This window comes from Miniopterus natalensis, chromosome 2, assembly GCF_054644295.1.
Source record: "Miniopterus natalensis isolate mMinNat1 chromosome 2, mMinNat1.hap1, whole genome shotgun sequence".
NCBI classification, from domain to species: Eukaryota; Metazoa; Chordata; class Mammalia; order Chiroptera; family Miniopteridae; genus Miniopterus; species Miniopterus natalensis.
The window spans coordinates 78,898,154-78,926,022 of record NC_142082.1 but is presented as its reverse complement, the minus strand read 5'-3'; the positions used below and the strand labels follow the sequence as shown (position 1 = coordinate 78,926,022).

Below are 27,869 nucleotides of genomic sequence, written 5' to 3'. Positions count from 1 at the left end.
TATCTTAATCTTTAGTAACAAACAGTAACGATATGCCACTGATTCTTTTAACATTGCCTTTTATGGAATGAATGACATCTGGGTTTAATAAAATTAACTTTTGTATGTGACAGAAATCAGCCAGAGAGAATGGATGTGTGTTAAAGCCAGAAGTAAAATACCTAGTGTCTTTTAAATGACGAAGTTGGCAATTTCCACTGATTAACAATCTTGTAAAACAGCTTTACCCAGTAGTATGGAAATTTCAATGTTGAAGAAATCTTTGGAAACATGTAAAAGTGAGGATGAAAGTGATCTAACTGGTTGCCCCTCCAATATGAAGATGGTGTTTTAAAGGGAAAAAAATGTATCCTTTATTTAGCGAGAACCACATCTGAGGAATGCCACCAAATGAAGTTCCAACCTGATGTCTATTTGAGGGACTTTCTCCTGTTGTGAGTTAAAGTTATGGTTTGTATACACCCAGGGAAGAAAACTGGTAAATTTTTTAAATCTAATCTAAAGTTCATTTTATTAAAATCCGTTAAATGTGTGGACATTATAAGTATGTAGGTTAGATGTTCAATTTCCTGTTGCCTTACTGTACTTGAGGTGTGATTAGGTGAGTTCAGATTTGAAGAACAGGCTAGTATTTATGTAATGAGAACTATTAATTCATGCCACATACCATCACAACCACTTTGAAATTCACCTGTGTGATTTTTTGAACATTATTTTTCCTTTTGCATTGGGTGGCACTGTGATACCAGTAATCTCAAGTTGTCAGCACCATGGAACAAATAAAGTGGGGCACTTCTAGACTCAGGAGCGAGTTTCCAAATATGGTAGCAGTTTCTTTGGAATAATAATCTTCCAATCAGTAATGACCTTTTTAAAAAGTGGTTCCCAATTTGTTATTAGAAATCACTTTTAGATGGAGACTATTAATGATTTAAAAAAAAAAAAAAGTATAAGGGAAAGTTTATTTAGAAAGTTACAGAAGTAGCAGAAGGGCCCTTGGAGCTTAGGAGAAAAGGGAGAGAGAGACGTGCGGTTGTGTTCTGGAAAAGAGTGAGCCTGCTATTAACGATTTTTTTTTAGCTGTCTTCATGGAAACTTACTGTCTTATAACTTCTGCCCTAGGTAAAACTGATAAACCAGTCAGTTTTTAAACTATCTGTAGCCCCCCTGATGATGCCTTACTTTGACACACAATTTGGTGGTGGTCGGTCATCAGTAAATGAGCACATACTGAGGACCTGTCATATTTAAGGTACTGAGCAGACTCAGACCCAAGATCCGATTATAATACATTTTAACTTACAACACAGTCCTATGGTATAGACCTTGAGGATAATGCAATAGTCAGTCTCACAAATAGCCATATTTTTGTAATAACCAGATTGAGATGAGTATGTGAATGAAGAATGGTGACTTGAGGATTTTTTGGTTTTTGTAAACTGAGCTATGGCAATCAGCAAAGACTTGCCATTGCACCTTACACAGACATTGAAGATAAGGCTGTTTCTACTGGATTACATTATAAGCCATACCTGTTATTTTCAATAAAAGATGTGTGGAACCAAAAGAAAAATGGGCAGTTGTCATAGTACTTAGGAAGATCCTAAAAATACATGGTTAAAAAACAAAAAAATGTTATTCATACTAAAATCGATACCAAGAACTAATCACTCCAAGGGGATTAAAATTCCTTTATTCATTTATATATTTATCAAACAATTGTAACCGTTAAATGTGCAGCACTTACAGCCTATAACATTTCACCGCAGACACGGAGGAGGAGGCTTTCAGTGATTTCTGTTCCTTCCTCTTACTGTTTCTATCAAAATTTTCAAGGAAATTTATCTTTCCTATGATGAATATTTATACATTTTAATCTGGTTTAGATAGTGCTAAACAGAATCTACTAAGGACTATGCATATTTATGCACAAATATCCATTCCTACAAGGAGCAGCTATTATATAATTAACTGTGATTTTTTGATGATGATACATTGATGATGAAGTACCTAAATTTTTTGAAAGTGCTTTCATCTCATAAAGGACAGGTACTACCAGCATCCTTTGGCCCAGTGCCCCTCACCAGTGTTTCTGCTTAGAAGCCAATGATTGAGAGAGAATTCAGACTGGCTTCATTATTCAAGGGGTAACCATCCAATATGGAAACTATCCATGTCACTTGCTTCAGCACACTTCCATTTCAATACTTAGTAGGGTCTCCCCCAACAGGGAGCAAGCAGGGGCTAAAGGAGGGCACAGGAAATACATTTTAAATTGATGGACATAGTTTCTTACTGGCAGTGTTGGTTGATGATTTAACAGGAAAATGAATTGAAACTATGGAGACCTAGAAATGTGTTACATACAGAGTAATGCCCAAACATGCATTTTATGACTAGTCAATGTAAGTTACACACTCATGGTACTCTGAGTAATGACAACAGCAGACATTCTTATTTTTCATAAAGTAAATATTGGATTTTTCATAAAGTAAGCATTTTATTAAAATTACTATTTATAATGTATTATATAACAATTCAGAGGAGAGTAAAATCTTCACTTTAAAGTATTTTATAAGTTATGGGGAGGAATGTGTTTTAAAGATATAAAATCAAATGTGATCACTGCTATGCATTAAAACATCTTTGTTTTTACATCTCAGTTTTTGTATTACTTATGTGAAAATTAATACATACAAATGAGCAAAATTTTAAAATTACATATGTTCTTTTTTTTGGTTAATCCTCACTAGAGGATATTTTTTCCATTGCTTTTTAGAGAGAAAGAGAGGGAGGGAGATCCCTATTGGAGGGAGGGGAGCAAACTGGCAACCCAGGTACATGCCCTTGACTGGGAATTGAACCAGTGACCCTTTGGTGTGAAGGCAGATGCTCTAACCACTGAGCACACCAGCCAGGGCAAAATTACATGTTCTTTAAAAAAAAGTGTTATGGATCTGATTTGTTTGTCTTTCTCCCTGTCTAGGAGTTGACATCTATCATCTCCCTTGTTGGGATAAGTAGCAAAGGAAATCCCAAACCAGAATCCCTCAACAGACCAGACAAGAATAACAGCATCGGTCATTCCTGATTACTCACCGAAGTAGACAGAAATTGCACTTTTACATCATCATGCAGAGGTGCACAGTTGCATAGATAAATTATCACTCTGTCTCTTTCAACATCGTGAACTATCTGTGAGTGAATACATAGAATTCAGACAATGAGATAGCTGGTAATGAGATAGTATAACAGTGAAGTTTATGTTTACTTATTGAGACTGCCTATATTTATCAAGTACTCTTGGTATCATAGCCCTATCGCTACATGTATAAATAAATGTTAATCATCATTTCTCTAAAGTTGCGATACTGTTGTTTACATTTTTTAAAGGCCAGCACTGTTGAAAGCAAAATATTCAATGTTCTATTAGAGTTTAACCAAGTAAACATTACTGTTGACTGCGTGTCACCTGATTTTCATAGTTGGGAATACACTAAGAAGCTCAATTTTAAAGCTGGCATTCACATTAAAAAAGCAATGCTTAATTGTCATGCTTTGTCAAAAATGTTATTTGCTGATTGCATCATAGGCTTTGTCCATAGCAGACTGTTAGATGAAGTCACCAAAGATAGGCCAAGTTTCTGGAATGAACAACTTTGAAGCTATGCTAGGTATGTCTTTGTTTGATTTACCTTTGTGTAATAGTGCCACCCACAATGAGAAAGGTCTATGCTAGGCCCTGGAAAAATACAAAAGAAGGTGCAGACTCAGTTGAAAATTCAGGGAGCTATACACATAAGGAATGACAGTAGAAGGGCATATAATTTTGTGTCAAGCTATATGAGGAAGACTGAGTGTGCTGTTGAGTGCTTTGGGGAGGTCATCATGAGGTGTAGAATGAGAAAGCTTCATTGAAGAGGCATAAATTGAGTTGGGAAAGGAAAGATTCGGATAAATGAAGAGGAGCTCTGAAAAGAAAACCCAGTTCAGACGGGGTGGTTGGGAAAGGGGAAGGAGGGAAGACCAGCAGAAACATGAAGCAGAAATGAGAGGGTTGTGTTCCAAGGGCCAGAGGGGTCCCGGTCTACTTGGAAGGAAGTCTGCAGGTCAGGTTACTAATGGACATGAGCTCAGGTATCATAGGGCTGTATCTTGAGAGTTCAAGAGCCAGGGAGATAAGAAAGAAGTTATTGAAGAGTATGGTGGGGCATTTCCTATGTGACAAAGTGGTCTAATAATTATTACAGATAACATCTACTTAGTAATTTATAGTTTACAGAGCAACTTCGCATAGATTGATTACCCAATTCAATCCTCACAATACTTGAAGTGTAATCTTTATTTTACAGATAAGAATATTGAGATAGAGATATTATTACTGTCTCTGACTATTGGCACACAGGGTGTCTTCTCCTCTACCTACAGCTTTTCACAATGAGAGCAGTATTTCAGGATGCATATTGTAGACCTCTATATACTGCTCTATATAAGGAGGAAAAAAGGAAAGGAGATGATTGTAGAAATCTAGGCATGAGCAAATGAGGCCCTTGACTGGGTAGTGGCAATAGGAACAGAAAGAAAGGGAGTGAAGAGAGATTTCAAAGGTATAACCAGAAGGATTTAGGAGGCTAAGACAAAGAGGAGATCACAGATAATACCAAATTTGAATGCCTGAGTGAGAGAATGCTGGTGCCATTTGCAGAAGCAGAAGAAAAACCCATTCGACAAATTTTGATTGTTGAATGTGTTTTTTTCCTTTTTATTGAATTTATTGGGGGTGTCACTGGTTAACAAAATTATACGTTTCAGGTGCACAATTCTACAGCACATCACTGTGCTCCGTACTGTGCATCCATGGCTCCAAATCAAGTCTTCGTCCATATCCATGTATGCCCCCTGTGCCTCCTCCACCTCCCTCCCACCTCTCCCCAGGCAGTCACCACACTGTCGTTCATGTCCATAAATTCTTCTTTTTTTCTTTTTTACTCAATCCCTCCACCACCCTCCCCTCCAACAGCTGTCAGCCTGCTCTCTATCTATGGGTCTCTCTATTTTGTTTGTTCAGTTTGTTCATTAGATTCTGCATGAGTGAAACCATATGGTACTTGCCTTTTTTTGACAGGCTTATTTCACTTACCATAATAATCTCAAGGTCTATCCATGCTGTCACAAAAAGGTAAGATTTCCTTCTTTTTTATGGCTGCATAGTATTCCATTGTGTAAATGTACTACAGCGTTTTTAACCACTCATCTACTGATGGGCACTTGGGCTGTTTCCAGGTTTTAGCTATTGTAAAAAAATGCTACTGTGAATGTAGGGTGCATATATTCTTTCTGATTGGTGTTTCTGGTTCCTTTGAGTAAATTTCCAGAAGTGGGTCATCCAATCGCTGGTTCATAAGGAAGCTCCATTTTTAATTTTTTGAGGGACCTCCATACTGTTTTCCATAGTGGCTGCACCAGTCTGCATTCCCACCAGCAGTGTACTAGGGTTCCCCTTTCTCCACACCCTCGCCAGCACATATGGTTTGTTGATTTGTTGATGGTAGCCATTCTGACAGGTGTGAAGTGATACCTCATTGTGGTTTTAATTTGCATCTCTCTGATGATCAGTGACGTTGAGCATTTTCTCATATGTCTCTTGGCCATCCGTATGTCCTCTTTGGAGAAGTGTCTGTTCAGGTCCTTTGTCCATTTCTTAATTGGGTTGTTCGTCTTACTCTTGCTGAGTACTATGAGTTCTTTGTACACTTTGGAAATTAGCCCCTTGTCAGATACATCCTTGGCAGATATGTTTTCCCAGACTGTGGGATTCCTTTGTATTTTGAGGCTGTTTTCTTTTGCTGTGCAGAAGCTTTTTAGTTTGATGTAGTCCCATATGTTTATTTTGTTTGTTTGTTTCTCTTGCCCTAGGAGATGTATCAGTGAAAAGTCCACTACGTGGGATGTCTGTGACTTTTACTGCCTATGTTTTCTTCCAGGATTTTTATGGTTTCATGACTTACATTTAAGTCTTTTTGAGTTTATTTTTGTGTGTGGTGAAAGTTGGTGGTCCAGTTTCATTCTTTTGCATGTATCTGTCCAGTTTTCCCAGCACCACTTATTGAAGAGACTGTCCTTACTCCATTGGATACTCTTGCCTCCTTTGTCAAATATTAACTGACCATAATGGCGTGGGTCTATTTCTGGGGTCTCTGTTCTGTTCCATTGATCTATATGCCTGTTGTTGTACCAATACCAGGCCGTTTTGATTACAGTGGCTTTGTAGTACAGTTTGAAGTCTGGTAATGTGATCCCTCCCACTCTGTCCTTTTTTCAAGATGGCTGCAGCTATTCGGGGTCTTTTTTGGTTCCATACAAATTTTTGAAATGTTTGTTCTAGGTCTGTGAAATATGCTGTTGGTATTTTAATAGGGATTGCATTGAATTCATAAATTGCTTTGGGTAGTATGGACATTTTAATGATATTAATTCTTCCAATCCATGAGCATGGTATATTCTTTCACTTGTTTAAATCTTCCTCTATTTCTTTTTTCAGTGTCATGTAGTTTTCCAAGTACAGGTCTTTTACATCCTTGGTTAAGTTTATTCCTAGATATCTTATATTTTTAGTTGCAATGGTAAAAGGTATTGCTTTTTTAGTTTCTCTCTCTGAAAGTTCATTGTTGGTGTATAAGAATGCCATTGATTTCTGGATGTTGATTTTGTATCCAGCTACCTTGCCAAATTCGTTTATCAAATCTAGTAGTGCTTTCATGGAGTCTTTAGGGTTTTCTATGTACAATATCATGTCATCTGCAAATAATGACAGTTTTACTTCCTCCTTTCCAATCTGGATGCATTTTATGTTTTCTTCCTGTCTGAGCCTGGGTTTTAAAAGTTTATATTTCTTAGACCCAAGAAAAGGTCTGCAGTCTTAGGTATCTCTTCAATATTTAAGAAAACATTGATCTGACCTGCTGCCTGGAGAAAGTTGCCAAATACAAGGACATCAGGAAGGTAGTGAAGCAGGTATCAGAGGGCCCCCTCAAGGGCATCCTGGCCTATACTGAGGACCAGGTTGTCTCCTGTGACTTGAACAGTGACAAGCACTCTTCCACCTTCAATGCTGGGGCTCTCATTGCCCTCAATGACCACTTTCTCAAGTTCATTTCTTGGTATGACCATCAATTTGGCTATAGCAGCAGGGTGGTGGACCTTATGGTCCACATGGCCTCCAAGGAATAAGAGCCCATAGACTACCAGCCCCAGCTAGAGGAAGCGAGGCCCTTACCTGCTGCAGAATCCTTGCCCCAAATGGATCCCTTGACACACTGAGAATCTCCAGACCTCCGCAGTTTCCATCCCAGACCCTCTGACGAAGGGGAGAACTTAGGAAGCCCTACCTTATCATCAATAAAGGTCACTGTATCCAGCAACCCACCCACCCCCAAAACATTGACTGCTAGGTCCCATTGCTTTGGGTCTTTTGCAATGTCATTTTTTCCTCATAGTGCAGTCCGACAGGACATCTGAGTTAGAATCACCTGGGACATTGCTAAGGCTAGAGATTCCTGGGTCTCATTCCAGATTTCTTCAATCATTGTTTGGGGTACAACCTAGGAATCTTCATCTTTACAAGCTGCTAAGTGATTGTCATGCATACTAAAATTTCAGAAACAGCACCATATAATAAAAATGACCAAGAAGAAAAAATATGTCTAAAAATGACCAGATACATGAATTTAAAATTCTGATAGATTGATGCGAACATTCAAAAGCGAAAACCAAAGCAACTCTCTGAGCTGAAAATATATTCTGGAAAATGCTCTGAATCAACATGCTGATTTGACATTGAGATTTAAAGCAGTGCTTTTCAAGTTCACATGCTTTCTCTTACCCTACAGTTTCTGGAAGCAGAACCGAAAAAGACAATCTTTTGATGCATTATTATTTGCACTATTAGATCATTTCCGTTGCCTTTTCCAACACCTGAATGAAAATAAAAAGTTAGAGTAAAGATAAAAATGTCTCAACAATTAACATTATGAATTAAAAAGAGAGGAAGTCACAGGTAACAACGTATCAATATTGAATCATTTGGGTATGTGAATTTTGTCTTTGAAAGACAAGACTTTAAGCCAATTCTGTCTCAGACTTTATAAGGCTGGAGGAAAGAAAAAAAAAGAGAGTTCAGCTTCTAAACTTTGCCTTTCTAGAAAAAAGAAATTTGGGAAAGTGACTTGCAACCTTTCTTGCTAATGTGTTGCTTTCTTCAAACTTCAAATCATGATGTTTCTTAGTAACAGTCTAAATTGCTCTTTCCCTAGTTCCTAGAGAGTAGTTTCTTGGAAATATAGGATACCCAAACATTCCTGTGGTGTTCAGTATACATTTATAGACAAATGGTTTCTTGTCCCTTTTTTCAGTTTAAATGATCCACTTTTTTAAGCATTTCCTCAAAGGGCTGTTTCTCAAGCCTCCAATAAATTTTTATTGTTCTCTTCTCCACCCTGCATATTTCACTTAAATATGCATAGAACTAAAGGCACAGAACTAAAACAAATATTCTAATAAAGTCATATATTGATCATTCTTGATTATTTACCACATTATTTTTGTTTTGTTTTCATTTAATTTTGTTTCCACTAACACCATATTATTAACTTGTCATTAGGAATCACGGTTTCTTTGCCTCAGTTCCCTCGGTACTCATTCCAGTTGCAAAACTTTCTAATGATGTCTACCAAAAATCAATGAAATACACAATTAAACTAAGTCAAATACTTATCACATGATAAGAAAAGGGCATTGATTTACAAGCTTAAATTAATTCCAACACATTTAAAAATTTTTAAATGATTTGAAAATTAAAGGTAAAAAAAACATGAAGTGAAAGTCTCTGTCTCACACATCCCACACCTATTTAATTATCCACCCCAAATACATAACCAGTGTTAGATATGAGCAGAGCAAGGACGATAGGCCAGGCACAGAAACTCACCAGGGCAGGAAGCCCCAGATGCCTAACAAGGGGAAAAACTGGGAAAACAAGAACCTTGTCCCCAGGGTAACCTATCCACCCCCAGCAGATTGCTGATCATGTGGTTTAGACCCCCTGACTGTTCATATAGCTAGTCATGCAGTTTAGACCCCCTGAGTGTTCCCTCCCTAAAGATAGCATCTAGGTCTCAGTTGTATTTCAGCTCCAGGCCCAGAAAAGCAGCAAAACCAGACAAGTGGTGCCGTGGCTGCCTCAGGACCAGCTACATTGACTAAGGACCCTCTGCCCTGGCACCGATCAATTAGTGGAGATGACGGCCCTGAAAGAGCACACCTGGAAAGCTGATGAATATCCTATTGACACACTGCCCTGAGACCTCCCCTAAGATTTCCACCTGCAAGAAAGAGGCAAATATGCTCTGGACAAAGGGCACAGCGAGTGTTCCCCACCAGGAACATTCCTTCCCCTTTCCCCCTTCTTCCCTCCGAGGGGACCCCACAAAACTTGCAACCAGGGGAGCAATGAGCAGTGGCAGCTCTTCCCAGGCTAACCCCCTGAACCTGTCTCCAAGGCCCCTTTCTCTCTGACTTCTCAGTGAGCCACAGCAGCCCAGCCTGGGCTCTCCTGTTGCTTCTTCTATGATCTTCCTTGTCTCAGTGTCCTAAGTATATTTCTGCTCTCATCATGGACCCGATACCCTTTGGCTCAGTGCTCTGTAGCCCTTCCCTCTGGATATCCCCATCCCCCATCCCCCTTTCCTTAAGTAAATTTAATGTTTCTTTATTTACCATCTGAGATGGGTATTTAGCTTGCCCGTGCACCACCAACCTTAACCTTTCAACCACTATTATTGGTACCTTGTTTTAGGCTTATATAATTAAATATAAATATATATTCTCACACAGGTTTTACCAACACATATACACACAAATATGAATACATATTTATTTCCCCTTTTGTTTTACAGAAATTGTTGCATACCATAGAATTGTCTTGTACCTTGCATTTTTAAAACACGTGTAAGGTACAATATGACTTCTTAAGCCACTAAGTTGGTTTTATGTTTAGGTTTAAATTTCTGAGTGGGAGAAACTGCTCCAACAGCCAACTGTGTTGTCTTACTCACTTTGGAATAAAGCAGTCTAGCTCTGTTTGTAGGGTGCCACTGAGTGTGGAAAGAGGGGGAGCAAGGCACTGCTGTCCCCTCCCATCGCCTGTTGGACAAGCCTGGCTCCACCCTGGGGAGGTCTGGCAAGAGCTAGAGTTCCATTCAGCTTCCCTACAACCCTGCCTCGCATAATTCCCCACATCCTGTGACTCAGTCATGATGGTCTTTTGTTGAGGAATGCCATCTACAAAGCCTTTTCACAAACAGTTGTTTGTTTATATACACAAGCAGCATCCTGCCACCAGACGCTGGATTTCACAGGTCTGTCTGGACAATGCTTGTTTGGAAATCTAGACCAAAATGTCCTGCACAGGCAATGCTACTGAGCTGAAGTTGTTTTCAGAAGTCAGAAAAGTATGTAATCTCTTTGTGGTAATCTATTAAAATTCCTCACTGCCAACAAGAAGTGGTGGTGATATGTTTGTGTGTGTATGGGGGTGGGGTGGGAAGAGATATGTACATAAACTAAAAGAAGTATTTTATATTTTAACTAACAATTTTAATTTATTTTCTGACTATGCAGCTTTATATATTTTTTAAGGACTCTTTTATTTCTGAATAATTGGATGAAATATAAAAAAAATATGTATGTTTAGGTCCTTATTTTGTGTGACTCCTGAGAAGGCTAAACTCACTGGCACCACACCACATGTGAGGGCCCCAGTCTGGCTGCTGCTTTAAGGAACGGAAGCCCTGCCCCTGCTGCAGCTCTATGGGGGAGAGTGAGGTGCAAACCTAGTAACATCCCTTCCACACCAACATGTCCCTGCTTTCCCAGTTCCTCTAAGCATGAGCTGTGCAGGGAAGCGAGGTGGGTGATAGAGAATTAGAGACATGGGACTTGAGGCCAGTTCTTCTCTCCACCTCTTTTCTTTCTAAAGTCCCAGAGAGGGATGACCTGACGAATTTTCCTGCTTCCTTGGGTGATGGTGGATCTAGTCAACTCTTTTGAGGTTTATAAGGATTTTCATTCCTGGTAATAATAATTGGTTATAGTTAGGGGGCTGAAAGACACCCCACAGAGCCCAGGTTTTCCCCCTACTCTTTCTGCATTCATGCAGATTCAGGTAATGAAGACCTGAGTGCTGACTCCAGAAAGCTTTTCTTGACTCCCAGGCTGGACAATTTCCAGCCTCTTTGTGCCCCCAATGCCATGGTCAGCTCTTTATCTATGTACTCACTCCTCTCCTCTGCCACCACCCAGGGACTCCTAAAAGGCAGCGAAACACTAGCATCGGTCCTGGCCCAAAGCAAGTGTTTGGTAGTTATTTGTAAAAAGAATTTGTAGCAGCAAAATTCATTTGCAGATCAGGAATTTAAGACATCTTGATGGAGTTGCTGAAGGTGACAGAGCTACATGTGGAAGGGGGGGAAAGGGAGGGAGATCAGGGTGAGGAGAGGGAAGGGATATCTGAAAGGGGTAGATGAAAAAATGATATAGGGATGCCTTTGCCAAGACAAACCTGAACTAGAGGTGGGTGTGAGAAAGAAGTGGTCTCCAGGACTCCCAGGCCCTTTCTCTCTTCTGAATCAGAGGCTGTACTCTAAAAAGTCCACCCCAGGCATCAGAGAAAACAGGAAAAGGGGAGGGGACAGAGCACCCCAAAATGGTGATGGGAAAGGCAAACAGAAGACACCTAAGGGTTAGTAGTACAGCTGCAGCACCGCTGGGCTGATGGCCATTCCAGGGGAAGAGGTTCATATGAGAGGATCTACAACAAGACAGCTCGGAGTTGGGATTCTCTCTCTGTATAAAACTGATCAAAATCCTCCCAAACAGTAAGAACATTGCCTTCTCCCTGCCCAATTCTCCAATAATATTTAAAGCACTTACCATGAATTGAATAAATAACAATTTTTTTAATCATAAGTTGTTTTCTTGGAGGGAGAGCCATGTTATAGATATTTTTCAAATCTGCAAAATATGAAACATACCTATTCTGGAAAAAAACACACAGAAGTCTCAATTTAAGTGAAGATGAAAAGTCTAAAGTCAGCATATCTGATTTTTTTTTTTTTTTAACATAGAACTTAAGGAGAGTAATTAATTGAGAACACATTTATTGGGTGCTATTATATAACTATGCATCTTTATGGATGTTGCCTCATGACTGAACAGCTACCTTAAAAAAATGCTGTGGGGAAGAAACAAGAAAGGGGCCAGGTGCTGCTGACAAGCTCCTATGAGAGGGCAGCTAACCCAACAAAACAGCGACATCACAGCAAGATGCAGTTAAGGAGTCATTAAGGATTTTGAGCATGAAACAAATGGGAATAAGTCTGTGTGAGGTTAAAAGCTTTGTTGTGACTTCGTTAAAGGAAAGTAGACTTTAATCTCCTAGGCACGAGAGAGGGCAGATGTAAAAACTCAAGAAGAAGGCCTTCATAGGCCAGTGGTAGATACATAGTCTCTTGTCTCCACCAGCTAGAGTTTCTTCACTTTCCACTTCTCCAGTTTTGTTTTTGCAAGGAAGCCCTGGGAAAACTCTTAGCCTAGTCCTTCCCCTATGGCAGGCTGCTCACTCTTCTTGAAGAGTTCTGGTACTGAATCAACTGGACCAGACAGTTCATAGACTCTTCCCCACCCACTGGGAAGGGCTAATAAAATTAGCTGCCATATTTTCCATCAGAAAGGGCCAATAAAGAGAAAGACTAGTGCAAATTCTTAACTCGGGTGGATTAAGTGTAGTCCATATAGAATGCCAGGAGTTTAGGGTCAGAATGTGATGGTATCTGAGAATTACCACCCCACACAGGAGGAGCTCTGTCCTGGGGCCTGGCCCACACAGCTCTCAAACCTGAGGCCGAGGCCCTGCATCGCTATCCCAGTGAATCAGAAGAGTTTCTGTTGTAGCTAGAGTGTGCCAGTTCTGGAATAAAGTTAGAGAAACTGTGTGCAACTGCAGAAGAAACAGGGAAGGGAAGATGTACAAAAAGAATCCTTGAAGGGGTTACATCGAACACTCCCTTGGCTCCTGCCATCAGATTCTCTATCTTCCACTTAAGGCTTGTAACCAAGCATGGCCCTCAAGCTGCTTTGCTGTCACTATTCCTTCCCCTACCACTTAAAACAACAGGGGCCTGCAGCAGGAGTTAATAAAACCAACATATATTTAGTAAGCACTTGCTCCAGAGGAGACACTATATGAGGCACTTTGGGATGCCTAGGGTGGAAAGATGTAAGATACGGGCTTTGCCTGCAAAAGGGGTAGAGAAGACACCATTGCAAATAGCTAGAGAATAATATAAAGTAGCCTCTAAAAGAAACACAAAGGGCTAGAAGAACTGAAAGAACAGGAGACTATTTCAGGCTGGGAAGGGAAAGGGGCCCACATGAGCAATGACCTGTGGGTATAAATGCTGACAGGCTGGGAAACAGCACAAAGCCACATGTGTTAGAGTGTGGGACATGAGAACACACACAGTGGAAAGAATGGTTGGAAAATCAAATCATAGATCTTGAGTGCCAGGTTAAAATACTTGTATTTGTTGCCAGTGGCAGTCAGAAGCCATTATGGATTTTGAGCATGGGAATGGCACGATTCAAGCTGAACTGGGCTTCAGTAAGTTCAAGTGTTACTTTTAGTATGGCCTATAGCTTTTTTTGTTGTTGTTTGGGTATGGCAGAAAGGTCTTAGGGGATAAGGCTGAGTTCTTCTGCCCCAAACTCAGTGTCTGGAACTAGTAGTTACAGTGTTCTGCTAACAAGGCCAAAGTTGTCTATTCAGCTCACATCACTTCACCCCCCAAAAACTTTCACAGCCACATTCATTCTACTTAAGAATTCACAACAGCCCTGGCTGGTGTGGCTCAGTGGTTAGAGTGTCAGCCAGCACATTGGAGGGTCGTGTGTTTTATTCCTGGTCAAGGACATGTACCTGGGTTGCAGGTTTGATCCTGGTCCCAGTCAGGGCGGGTACAGGAGGCAGCCAATCGGTATGTCTCTCTCACATCAATGTTTCTCTCTCTTTCTCTCCTTCTCTCTCTCTCCCTCTCTCCCTCCCTTCCACTCTCTCTAAAAATCAGTGGAAAAAATATCCTCAGGTAAGGATTAACAAAACAACAACAAAAGAATTCCCAACCAGTTCTCATTTCAGTTTGAGAGACAACATAGGGGAGAAGCTGCGCACAGGATGGGAAATAACAGGCTTCAGAGTCTGACATTTGAATTTGCGTCCTTGGTTTAAAAAGTTAATATCCCTGAACTTCGGGTTCCCAGCTATAAAATGGGAATCATGGTGGTATCCACTCACAGAATTACTGAGAATACTAAATGAGATAATGAATGTAGAACCTTCAATCAAGTCCAGCATATTATAAACTCTAGAGGATAAATGTCCTAGTTTCTGTGAAAACTAACAAAACAACAACAACAAAACAGATTACAAGGACTAAAAAGGAAGTAGAAAACCTGTAAACTACAAGAGACTTAAGAGACATAGCAACCAAGTGAATCACATGGCCCTTATGGATCCTGATCAAAACAAACTAAATTTTAAAAAGATTTTAATATAATTACAAAACTTTAAAGGTAAACTAGACCTTGGATGTTATTAAGATATTATTATCATATTTTTAGATATGATAAACGGTTTTAAGGGTTTTTTAAAGAGTCTTTATGGTAGATGTCATTCTAACATATTTGCAGGATAAAATAATCTGGTGGCTGGGATTTCCTTCAAAATAATCCCAGTTTAGAGAAAGAGTAGAGAATGAGTGTGTGTGTGTGTGTGTGTGTATGTCTAAGTGAGAGGAATAGATGAAACATGATTGGTCATGTGATCAAGTGATTGTTGAAGTGGTGTGATAAGAATAAGATTTATTATATGATTATCTCATATGTTTTAAAATGTTTTTATGTTTTAAAATTTCCATATAAAACACTTTTAAAAGGAAAAATAGCATATATTTCACATGGGTTATCTGAGTATTAAATGAGATAAAATATGTGAAAGTGCAATACAAAAATGGTATATAATAGGTTTTTGAAAAATGTTAATTTCCCCTCCTTTTCTTTCTCATTCAAAATATAGCCCCCACCCCATTTCTCTCTGAGCTTCTCTCTGTGTCTGTCTCATGCATACATACCACACACACACTCACACACACATGATATTCTGCAAGGGTTGAATTACCCTAGCGGGGATTGTGAAAGACTCAGTTCCTCTGTACGGGAAATAAATGGCTGCTGACTTTAGGTAGTCTTCAGCAGTCTAAGACCTTAGGAATTTAACCTTCTTTCTTTGGGAAGGGAATCAACTCCATAAACAACAACCAATATAAAATGGGAAGCAGGCCCTAGCTGGTTTGGCTCAGTGGTTGAAGCATCAGCCTGTGGACTGAAGGATCCGGGTTCAATTTTGGACAGGGGCACGTGCCTCAGTTGCAGGCTCGATCCCCAACTCCAGGCTGAGGCATGTGTGGGAGGCAACCAATCGATGTGTCTCTTTCACATTGATGTTTCTCTCTCCCTCTCTCTCTTTCCCTCTCTGCTTTCCACTCTCTCTGAAAAGCGATGGAAAAAATATCCTCGGGTGAAGATTAAAATTTTATATATATATGAAAATGGGAAGCAGTGTGCTGTGAGGAGAATTCAAAGTTTGGAAAACTCAGGCAGTGCCTGAGGTGCAGCTCTCAGCCTCTGGGAGGGATCAAGGCCTGTCACAGGGCACCCAATTGCTGCTGCCTGACCACTAAAGGAGAAGTCTAAGCTGAAACCAAATAATATATGTCAATCTTAACCCAATTCCCCAGAAGACCCCCTTTTTAAAAAGAAAACTTACCTGAGAAGGAGTTTCTACTCCCTGAAATTTAGTGCTGGTGGTTTTATCTGTTCGTCGCTCTCCAAAATGGTAAAGGGACTCCTATAGAAATAGGGACAAGCGAATCAAGGTTCATCTGCACTTTCCTCTCCTGTATAAGGCATTCTTAATGTTTCTAAGGGCACATATTTTCTGAGTCAGTGGTCTCTGGGCAGAGGCTACCCAAAATAACAAAATTAAGAAAGCCACATCAAGGCCTGCTCTCATTCAAAGATTCATAAAGATGTGGAATTTTAAAGCTGGGAAGACTTTAGAGGTCATCTGATCTGTCTTCCTACCTTTCCACTTTACAAATGAAGAAGACTGAGACCAAAAGAAAAGCAAGTGAACTGTGATGGAGATGTATGCAGCCAGTGGGTGACACAGAGGCCTGGAGCACAGGTCTCTGGCTCTTAGTCTAAGGCTCTGGTCAATGGCTTCTAAATTTTTTACTTTAAAAGCTACAATCCACATTAATAAACCTAGAAGATGCACACACACACACACACAACCAAAACAAAATTTCACAAAACAATACTTACCTTTTGATATTTCCTAACCTATTCTATTTTATCAAAAAATTATGAGTCACAACCCAATACATTGATTTTATAACTCACTGATAGATTTTGATGCATAATTTGAAAAGCACTGTCCTTGAACAATGACTTCCAACCTTTTCCATCTCATGGCACATTAATTAATTACCAAAATTCTGCAGCACACCAAAAAATATATTACATTTTTTGCCAATCTGACAAAAAATAGGTATAATTTTGATTCATTCACACTGGACACTATTGTTGTGTGGCTGTTGTCATTTTTTAATTTGACAATCTAAGGAGAAAAGAGGTCAGTGCCCTAACTGAACAGTCAGGTATTGCACATTTTAAACACTCTTGCAGCACACCCACTGGTTGAAAATCACTGTCCTAGTACACTCATTTTCATAACCTGTATGCCTCAAATGAGAAAAAAAGATGGTGGAATTAGAAAGTTGGGCACTGTGTATCACCCACAGCTTCTCTTAACTTGACTGCAGGCCAAATGAGAAGAACTACTAGGAGTGTGTCCTCTAAGTGGTAACTTCTCAGCAAGATCATGGCAGAAAAAAGATTGAGAACCCTACTTTAAAAAGTAGAGAAAGCCCACCCTGTCTTCTCAGAAATTTCCAGAGGACACAGACCCCACAGAGAGTGACTATGCAAAAATAACACTCAGGAGAGACTCTATTCTGAGTTGGAAAACGCCACCTTCTATCTACCTAGCATTTCTAAGGATCAAGGTCCTTTACAGAACTTACCTAATCAATCTTGATATTTTTCTTGTGAAAAAGGAGGAAGTCCCATAATTGGTCAGATTTAAGAGCAGGGCTGGACTAGGTGAGACAGGTGAGGAGTCTTGATTGCTAAGCTTTTTTGCTCTTGTGTAACTCCACCTTACTCACCTCACCTTAATCTTGCCCCTATTGGGTCCTCTCTTTATTTAAAATGTTGATATTGTATACATCATAGATTTTTGGGGCATTAATTTTGATGTTTAAAAATATTGCATTAGAATATTATTTATCTTAACTATGAGTGTTTTGGCATTCTCTTAAATTTTTCCCATGGCGAGTGTCTCACTGCCCTCATCCTAGTCCTGACCCAGATTAAGAGGTATCTAGGTCAGTTATAACTAACTCAAGTTAAACAAGGGAGTTTAACTTTCTAATAAACAGCCTCTCCAATTACAATTTCATTAAGTACCATGACTCAAAGAATCATCCTATCCTACCAGTGACATTTCAGAGCTAGCAAATTCAATCAGTGTACGACAAAGTTTGTAGTAACATCTTTCATACCTCTGCAGTTATAAATAGTTCACAGGCAATAAGGCAGGCACAAACCATAGTTCCAGTTCTTCCTAGAAAAGAAAAGAAGTTAGTTCATGAACCATTGTTCATGGTAGTATGTGGTGTAAAATTTCTCTCAGAAATATTCAGAGGCCATTTCTAATTGATTTTCTTTTGTTCTGAAAGTGCTTATTCAGAAAACTTCAAGTCAGAAATAGCCACGGCTGTTTCACTACTCTGAGTTTCTAGCAGGAATTCTTCCTAAACAGAATGCAAGTGTGCTTGTGTGTATTGTTCTTGAATCACTTACTACTAGGGACTGCAGTCATTGCCAGAGGCAACCAGCTCTGCTTAGGACTCTAGCACCAAAGAGCTCTTCAGAAATTAAGAACTAATTACAGTGCTTACTTCGGGAGCACATATACTAAAATTAGCATGGTCCCTACACGAAGATGACACACAAATTCGTGAAGTGTTCCATGTTTTTAAAATGGATAAAAGACTTAAATGTAAGTCACGAAACTATAAAAATCCTGGAAGAAAACATAGGCAGTAAAGTCACAGACATCCCACGGAGTGGAATTTTCACTGATACATCTCCTAGGGCAAGAGAAACAAAAGAAACAATAAACATATGGGACTACACCAACCAAAAAACTTCTGCACAGCAAAAGAAAACAGCCTCAAAATACAAAGGAAACCCATGGTCTGGGAAAATATATTTGCCAAGAATGTATCTGATAAGGGGCTAATTTCCAATGTGTACAAAGAACTCATACTACTCAGCAAGAGGAAGACAAACAATCCAATCAAAAAGTGGGCAAAGGACCTGAATAGACACTTCTCCAAAGAGGACATACAGATGGCCAAGAGACATATGAGAAAATGCTCAACATTGCTAATCATCAGAGAGATGCAAATTAAAACCACAATGAGGTATCACTTCACACCTGTCAGAATGGCTGCCATCAACAAAGCAACAAACCACATGTGCTAGCGAGGGTGTGGGGAAAGGGGAACCCTAGTACACTGCTGGTGGGAATGCAGACTGGTGCAGCCACTATGGAAAACAGTATGAAGCTTCCTCAAAAAATTAAATATGGAACTGCCATTTGACCCAGTGATCCCACTTCTAGGAATATATCCTAAGAATCCTGGAACACTAATCAGAAAGAATATATGCACCCCTATGTTCATAGCAACACAATTTACAATAACTAAGATCTGGAAACAGCCCAAGTGCCCATCAGTAGATCAGTGGATAAAAATGTTGTGGGACATATACACCATGGAATACTACGCAGCTGTAAAGAGGAAAGATCTCATACTATTTGGGACAGTATGGAAGAACCTGGAGAATATTGTGCTAAGTGAAATAAGCCAGTCAGAGAAAGACAAATATCACATGATCTCGCTTATATGTGGAGTCTAAAGAACTTAATAAGCTGATGAACAGAATAGATTCAATGATATGGAAGCATAGATGAGACTGACAAATGTCAGAGGGATGGAGGAGGGCGGGTGGGTGGAGGGGGAGAGAGTAACCAAAGAATTTATATGCATATATGCACATCCCAAGGACAATGGTGGGGAGAGGGACTGGGGAGAGGGAGGGAGTTGGGGTGGAATGGGTCACAGGGGAGAAAAGGGATATCTGTAATATTTTAAACAAAAATAAAATTAAAAAATAAATAAAATATATATGTGTGTTATTATAAACTCATAAATTTAAACATAGTTGAACTATTTATATCCATTGTAGTAATTATTCTTACTGATGTTAAGTATTTCTCATTTTTGGCCAAGTTAGCTCTTGAGGTCTTCTATACGATGCTAGTAGTCTTTTATGCCTTTCTTGCTATCTGATATGACAAAGTTTTCTAAATTCATACTACATATCATGCATGGAATTGGCCACTTCCCCAAGGAATCTTGGTTCCTTTTAGTGAAAAGTGGTATTAGAACCCACGCTCTCATGTTAGGGGTGTTCATTGCTACTGGCTGTCCCCTAATTATCCCAAGATTATAAATCTTTTATATAGTTTTCTTGTTTGAATTGCGATACAAGTAAGGTCCATACCATATTATTACTTGTTATATATGTTGAGTCATTGGGGAGAAAAAGGGACATCTGTAACATTTTGAACAAAAAATAAATAAATAAATAAATAAATAAAATAAAAAGAACTAATTACATACCCTGTTTTTCTGACTAACATCAAAACAAGAACATGGTTAGAACCCAAAATAGAGTAAGGGACTGAAAACCTATTTGAAGAAATAGTAACTGAGAACTTCCCAAATCAGGCAAAGAAAATAGACAAAAAGTGGAGGAACTTCAGAGAGTCCCAAAAAGGTGAATCCAAAATGACCCACACCAAGGCATGTCGTAATTAAAATGCCAAAGTATAAAGACAAAGGGAGAATTTTAAAAACAGCAAGACAAAAACAGTTAGTTACCTATAAGCCAGCTCCCATAAGACTGTCAGCTGACTTCTCAAAGAAACTTTGCAGGCCAGAAGGGATTTGCACAAAATATTTAAAGTGACAGAAAGCAAGAACCTACAACCTATACTAGTTTACCAAGCAAGGCTATCATTTGGAATTGAAGGAGAGATAAGGAGCTTACAAGAAAAGAAAAAGCTAAAAGAGTTCATCACCACCAAATCAGTAATAAATGTTAAAGGGACTTCTTTAAGAAAAAGGACATAAAAGGTAAAAATACGAATAGCACAATGGCAATAACTACATACCTATCAGTAATTAAGTGTAAATGGTTTAGATGCTCCAATCCTTCTATCAAATGACATAGGGTGGCCCTGACTGGTGTGACTCAGTGGTTAGAGCGTCGGCCCATAGACTGAAGGGTGGCAGGTTCAGTTTTCTGTCAAGGGCATGTATCTGGGTTTCAGGTTTGAGCCCTGGCCCAAGTTAGTGCGCACACAGAAGGCAACCAATCGATGTGTCTCTCTCATATCAATGTTTCTTCCTCTCCCTCCTCCCTCCCTTATGCTCTGTCTATAAAATCAATAGAAAAATATCCTCGGATGAGGATTAACAACAACAACAACAAATAGGCTTAGGGCGGCCGAGTGAATAAGAAAACTAGGCTCATACATTTGTTGCCTGCAAGAGATTCACTTCAGATCCACAGACACACACAGACTGAGAGTAATAGACGGAAAAAGATATTTCGTGGAAATGGAAATGGAAAAAAAGCTGGGGGAACAATACTTATATCAGACAAAATAGACTTTAAAACAAAGGCTATAACAGGAGATAAAGAAGGTCATTACATAATGATAAAGAGTTCAATCCAACAAGAAGATATAACCCTTGTAAGTACTTATGCACCTAACATAAGAGCACCTAAACATATAAAGCAGATATTGATGGACAAAAAGGGAGAGACTGACAGTAATATGTAATTTTAGGGGACTTTAACACCCCATTGACATCAATTCACAGTCTATCCAGTCAGAAATCAACAAGGAAACAGCATCTTTAAATGACACATTATACCAGATAGATTTAATTGATATTTTAAAGCATTTCACCTCCAAACAGAAGAATACACATTCTTTTCAAGAGCACATAGAGCATTTTCCTGGATTGATCACATGTTAGGCCACAAAACAAGTCTCAATAAATTTAATGAGATTAAAATCATATCAAGCACCTTCTCCAATCAAAATGACATAAAACTAGAAATCAATTACAAGAAGAAAACTGAAAAACACACAAACACATGGAGGCAAAATAACATGTCCCTAAATAATAAAGCGTTAACAATGAGATCAAGGAAGTAATCAAAAGATACCTTGAGACACATGAAAGTGAAAACATGACCTAAAATCTATGGAACACAATGGAAGCAGTTCTAAGAGGGAAATTCATAACAGTACAGGAGTACCTCAAGAAACATCTCAAATAAACAATCTAACCTTGCACCTATAGGAACTAGAAAAAGTAGAACAAGCAAAGCCAAAAGTGAGTAGAAGGCAGGAAATAATAAAGATCAGAGCAGAAATAAGTGAGATAGAGTATTAAAAATAACAGAAGCCCGGCTGGCGTGGCTCAGAGGTTGAGCATTGACCTAGGATCCAGGAGATTGCAGTTCGATTCTGGTCAGGGCACACACCTGGGATGTGGGCTTGATCCCCAGTCGGGGGCGTGCAGGAGGCAATCGACCAATGACTCTCTCATCATTGATGTTTCTATTTCTCTCTCCCTCTCCCTTCCTCTCTCTGAAATCAATAAAAACATATTTTAAAAAACCCCCACAAAAAACAGAAAAGATCAATGAACCAAGAGCTAGTTCTTCAAAATAATAAACAAAAGTGATAAACCTTTAACCAGACTCATCAAGAAAAAGAGAGAGAGGGCCCAAATAAAAAAATCAGAAAGGAAAGAGAAGTTGCAACTGATATGAGAGAAATACAAAGGATTATAAAAAAATACTATAAATAATTATATGTCAACATATTGAACAATCTGGAAGAAATTAATACATTCCTAGAAACATACAATCTTCCGAGACTGAATCAGGAAGAAACAGAAAATCTGAACAGATTGAAAACTGCTAATAAAATAGAATCAGTAATCCAAAAACATATACTAAACAAAAGCCTTGGATCAGATGGCTTCACAGGTGAATTTTACTGATGATTCAAAAAATTAACATATTCTTTTCTAACTAGTCCAAAAAATTGAAGAGAGGGAAGGCTCCTGAACTCATTTTACAAAGCCAGCTTTATCTTGATACCATAGCCAGACAAAACACTACAAAAAATTAAAATTATAGGCCAATATTCCTGATGAACATAAATCAAAAATCCAAAACAAAATTTTAGCAAACTAAATTCAGCAATACAATAAAAAAGCCATACACCATGATCAAATGGAGTTTATTTCTGTGATGCAAGGTTGGTTCAATACTCACAAATTAAATAATGTTATACTCCACATAAACAAAATGAAGGATCAAAATCATATGAACATCAGTAGATGCAGAAAAGCAGTTTGAAAAAATCCAATATCCAGTAATGATAATAACTTTCAGAAGAGTAGGGTTTAAGGGAACATACATAATTCAACATAATAAAGGCCATATACAAAAAACTCACAGCTAATGTCATACTAAACGGTGAAAAAGCTGAGAACTTTTTCTTTCGTTCTGTTTTCCCCCCCAATTTATATATATATTTTTCAATTACAGTGGGCATTTAATCAATACAGTATTATATAAATTTCAAGTGTACAATGTAGTGGGTAGACATTTATATAAATTATAAAGTGATTCCCCAATAAGTCTAGAAACCTGACACCATCATTACAATATTATTGATAATATTCCCTATGCTTACTTTACATCCCCATGACTATTTTGTAGCTACAAATTTGTACGTCTTACATCCTCCACCTTTTTCAACCCCCCGACCCCCTTTCCCTCTGGCAACCACCAGTGTGTTTTCTATATCTGTAAGTCTGTTTCTATTTTGTTTATTTTGCTCTTTAGATTCCACATTATAAGTGAAATCATACGGTATTTGTCTCTCTCTGTCTGACTTATTTCACTTAGCAGAATATCTTCTAGGTCCATCCACGTTGCTGCAAATGGTGTTTATTCTTTTTTATGGCTGGGTAATATTCCATTCTATATATGTACCACTTCTTTTTTATCCAGTCATCTACTGATGGACATCAAGGTTGCTTCCATGTCTTGCCTATTTTAAATATTGCTGCAATAAAAATAGGGATGTATATACTTTTTTGAATTACTGTTTTGAATTTCTTCAAATAAATTCCCAGAAGTGGAATGGCTGGGTCATAAGGTAGTTCTATTTTTTAAAATCTTCAGGAAACTTAATACTGTTTTTCATAGTGCCATAGTGGCTACACCAATTTTCAGTCTTACCAACGGTGACAAGGTCCCCACATTCTTGTCAACATTTGTTGTTTGTTGAGTCATTGATGACAGCCATTCTGACATTATGGTTTTAATTTGCATTTTTCTGATGATTAGTGATATTGAGCATCTTTTCTTATGTCTATTGGCCATCTGTATGTCCTCTTTGGAGAAATATCTATTTAGGTCCTCTTCCCATTTTTTAAAATTCAATTGTGGGATTTTTTTGTGGAGTTTTTTTGGTGTTAAGTTGTATGACTCCATTGTATATTTTGGATATTAACCTTTTATCTGATGTACCATTGGAAGATATCTTCTATTCTGTAGGTTGTCTCTTCATTTTGTTGATGGTTTCCTTTGCTGTGCAAAACCTTTTTAATTTGGTATAATTCCATTCATTTGTTTTTCCTTTTGTTTCCTTTGCTCAAGGAGATATATCCAAATATATATATATATACATATATATACACACACATATGTTAGGAAGAACAATGTCACAGAGTTTGCTGCCTATGTTTTCTTCTAGGAGTTTTATGGTTTGGGGTCTTATATTTGTCTTTAATCTATTTTGAGTTTATTCTTGTATATGGTGTAAGAAAGTGGTCAATCTAATTTCATTTTTTGCATGTATTTGTCCAGTTTTCCCAGCCACATTTATTAAAGAAACTGTCTTTACCCTATGAATATTCTTGCCTCCTTTGTCATAGATTAATTGACCATATAGGCATGAGTTTATTCCTGAGGTCTCTATTCTGTTCCACTGATCTATGTTTTTATTCCAAATACCATGCTATTTTGATTATTATAGGCTTATAGTATAGTTTGATATAAGATAACATAATACCTCCAATTTTGTTTTCCTTTCTCAAAATTACTGTGGCTTTTTTGGGGTCTTTTGTGGTTCCCTATTACTTTTAGGAATATTTATTCTAGTCCACTGGTATTTTGACAGGCATTGCCTTGAATGTATAGATTGCTTTGGGCAGTATGAACATTTTAATGATGTTAATTATTCTTATCCATGAGCACAGTATGTGCTTCCACTGATTTGTATCTTCTTCAATTTATTTCTTTAATGTCTTTTTTCCCCCCTCACTGCCTTTGACAAGTTTTTATTCAAAATTAGCTCTCCATAGTGATTTGACCTTTGTGGAATAAACACATTTAAGTTTATGCCACAGGCTTCTTTTCTTCTGTGGTGGGTTTCTTTTCTGTGGGCTTCTTCTCAGTTGCTGTTTTCTTGGTAGCTGCAACCTTTTATCCCACCAAAGGCTCCTGCTTTATAATGCTAACAGCCTTCTTTGTGTTTTTTTCCCTATCACAGGATTTTTTCTTGGAACCCCCTTCCCATCTGAGTTGGCTTCTAGTGTTGCTGCTGCTTTATCTACCTGGACCTTGAGGTTCTTGGCCTGGAGAAGAATGGTGTTTTGGCACATGGCCTTTGCATATGAATTTAGCTTCAATGTGATTCTCAGGTTTTCTAGGGCATTCTTCTTCAGGACTCTGCAGTGAATCTTCTTGTGTGGTGCTCTGAGGGCTCTTTGGATCTCTGGATTTTTCAAATTCTGCTAAGGTCTGTATGGAGCATCTTATGCAAGGGGAGGTTGCAGTTACTCTTGAGGGAGGCAGCTTTATGCCAAGTGACATACTGATCATTTAACTTGAGGAAAGCACTTTCAGTCCAACTGCAGAAATGGCCCAGATACCCACCAGAAACAAGTTTCAAAACGTTCAGTTTGCTTACATTAAGCAGAGTAATTTAGGGATATTTCTGAAGGCTTTAATGATACCATTGTCCTCATTATAGATGATGCAGGGTCCCCTGTGCTGAACACAACGATGGTTTCTCATTTTGTCCTTGCCGGTTCTCATTCACTGAGAGGCATAGACGTTTTTGATATCATTCCAGGCCTTAAGTTTCTTTCTTTTTTTAAAAACTTTTTAAATTTACTTTTTATATATCTTTACTGATTTTAGAGAGTAAAAGAGAGGGAAAGAGAGAGAGAGAAACATCAACAATGAGAGAGTCATTGATCAGCTGTCTCCTGCATGCCCCCTACTGGGGATTGAGCTTGCAACCTGGGCATGTGCCTTGACCAGGAATCGAACCGCAATTTCCTGGATCATAGGTCAATATTTTAACTGCCGAGCCATGTCGGCCAGGCCAGGCCTTAAGTTTCTTAAGAAGTAAACAACCTCCTTGGTTTTCTTGTAGCCTTCAACTTTATCTTCAACCACCAAAGGAAGTTTATCTTCAATGCGATGACCTTTAGACATGACCAAAGCTGGTAATGCTGAGGCAGCCAGGGCAGAGCAGATGGCATATTGCTTCTGTGTTGTGTTCGCTCTGCAGTGCTTATGGAACCAAGTTTTGGTTGGCACAAACATGCAGCCCCCATGGCAGATATTTCCAAAAGCACCTTGGCCAGAGTGATGAGTTCCATCACCTTGAACTCTGGGAATTTGAGCCATGGCTCTGCCAGTACTCAAGACTCAGCACTGGTTTGATGACCTGCCAATTCACTGACAGCATAAGGCTGTCTATTGTTTTTGCTCAAGTTAGTGTGAGCAAAGTTCACAATATCTGGCGGAATGGGAGACTTGAACATGGCAGGCAAAGTGACATTTTACCAGATGATTCCCCTTTTTCAGAGTACACTATCAGTGGGAGAGCACATGCCATGTCTTGGAGAGGAGAAGGCTACACTCCTCTCAACCAGATGGCTCCTACAGGAAAAGCCTTTCTTTAATGTCTTGTAAATTTATGAGTACATGTTTTTTGCTTCCTTGGTTAAATTTATTCCTATGTGTTGTAATAATTATGTATGGTGTCAGATGGGTACTAGATTTATCAGGATAATAATTTCATAAGTTATATAAATGTCTAATCACTTTGTTTTACACCTGAAACTAATATAATATTTTATGTCAACTGTAATTTTAAAAGTTTTTAAAAATAAAATCATTAGTAACAACTCAATAAAAAAGAAGAAACCAACCTATTAACAATAATAGTGGAAGATCTTAACATACCCCTCTCACATTTTGACAGATTCTTTTCAAAAACAGCCTTGGCTGGTGTGGCTCAGTGATTAGAGTGTTAGCCCTCACACTGAAGGGTTGTGGGTTTGATTCCCAGTCAGGGGTAGGTACCCTAGTTGCAGGTTCAATCCCTGGCCCCGGTTGGGGCACATGCAAGAGATAACCAATCGATATGTCTCTCTCACATTGATGTTTCTCTCTTTCTCTCTCTCTCTCCCTCCCTCATTCCCTTCCACTCACTCCAAAAACCAATAGAAAAAGTATCTTCAGGTGAGAATTAACAACAACAAATCACATATAATGATTTGAGTAATTAATATGATTAATGATAGATTCCCTGCACCTGAAAATTAGAGAATATACATTATTTTATATGTATGAAATTTCTAGTTATACTTGAAATGGATAATATATTACATCACAAAAAATTATCAACAAATTCCAAAGAACCAATGTGTAGTAAAGAATTAATATAACAGGCCCGACTATTGTCAATAGGCCTGTTTCCAAATTCTGCCTTTACTGGCATCAGGGAAACAGGATTTCAAGAGGATTTTCACCATTCCCTGATAAGACTGGCTTACTGTGTGTAAACTGTTTATGAAACAATATGGTTTATGCTGATCACCTGTTTTTCTTCTGGGAGTCTGGAATTTTGTTCCATGCTAGTTAGAAGGTATCTATTTGACCAGGTCCCAATAAAAACCATGGACACTGGGTCTCTAATGAGCTTCCTTGATAGGAAATATTTCACAGGTATTTTAACAACTCACTGCTAAAGGAAGCAATCACACCTTGTGTGAATCCACTAGAGAAGACTCTCAGAAGCTCCTGCCTGCTTTCTTCTGGACTTTCCCCAGGCACCTTTCCCTTCTGCTGATTTTGCTTTGTATCCCTTCACTGTAATAAATCATAGCATAAATATGACTATGTGCTGAGTCCTGTGAGTCCTCTGGAGAAGCACTGAATCTGCTGGAGTGTCTTGGGGACCTCTGATACAGTTGGTGACAGAACTGGGATTTACTAAAATAACCCTGAGTCACTGAAGTATGGAAAAAGTACTGTTTGTGAAAAGGAAGGATGAAGGCATGTGTATGATGAAAGTATGATGCTGTTGTGAGAGGTCAGAG

The 27,869-nt window shown here is 38.7% G+C and overlaps 1 protein-coding gene and 2 pseudogenes across 1 annotated transcript in view; 1 reads left to right on the top strand and 2 right to left on the bottom strand.

The window, feature by feature from the left end:
* The window catches only part of LOC107537560 (phosphatidylinositol 3,4,5-trisphosphate 3-phosphatase TPTE2-like), an 86,007-nt gene that overhangs the window by 282 nt on the left and 57,856 nt on the right, over window positions 1-27,869 (bottom strand). The window contains exons 9-14 of the mRNA XM_087813737.1: window positions 17,799-17,860; window positions 15,938-16,018; window positions 11,989-12,094; window positions 7,883-7,974; window positions 3,100-3,195; window positions 1,533-1,603 (exon numbers count right to left, since the gene is read on the bottom strand). Of these exons, the coding sequence (XP_087669863.1) occupies window positions 1,533-1,603; window positions 3,100-3,195; window positions 7,883-7,974; window positions 11,989-12,094; window positions 15,938-16,018; window positions 17,799-17,860 (508 nt within the window). The remainder of the gene's footprint in view (window positions 1-1,532; window positions 1,604-3,099; window positions 3,196-7,882; window positions 7,975-11,988; window positions 12,095-15,937; window positions 16,019-17,798; window positions 17,861-27,869) is intronic.
* LOC148093724 (U6 spliceosomal RNA) lies at window positions 18,190-18,276 on the top strand (annotated as a pseudogene).
* On the bottom strand, window positions 24,868-26,389 carry LOC107526379 (large ribosomal subunit protein uL4-like; annotated as a pseudogene).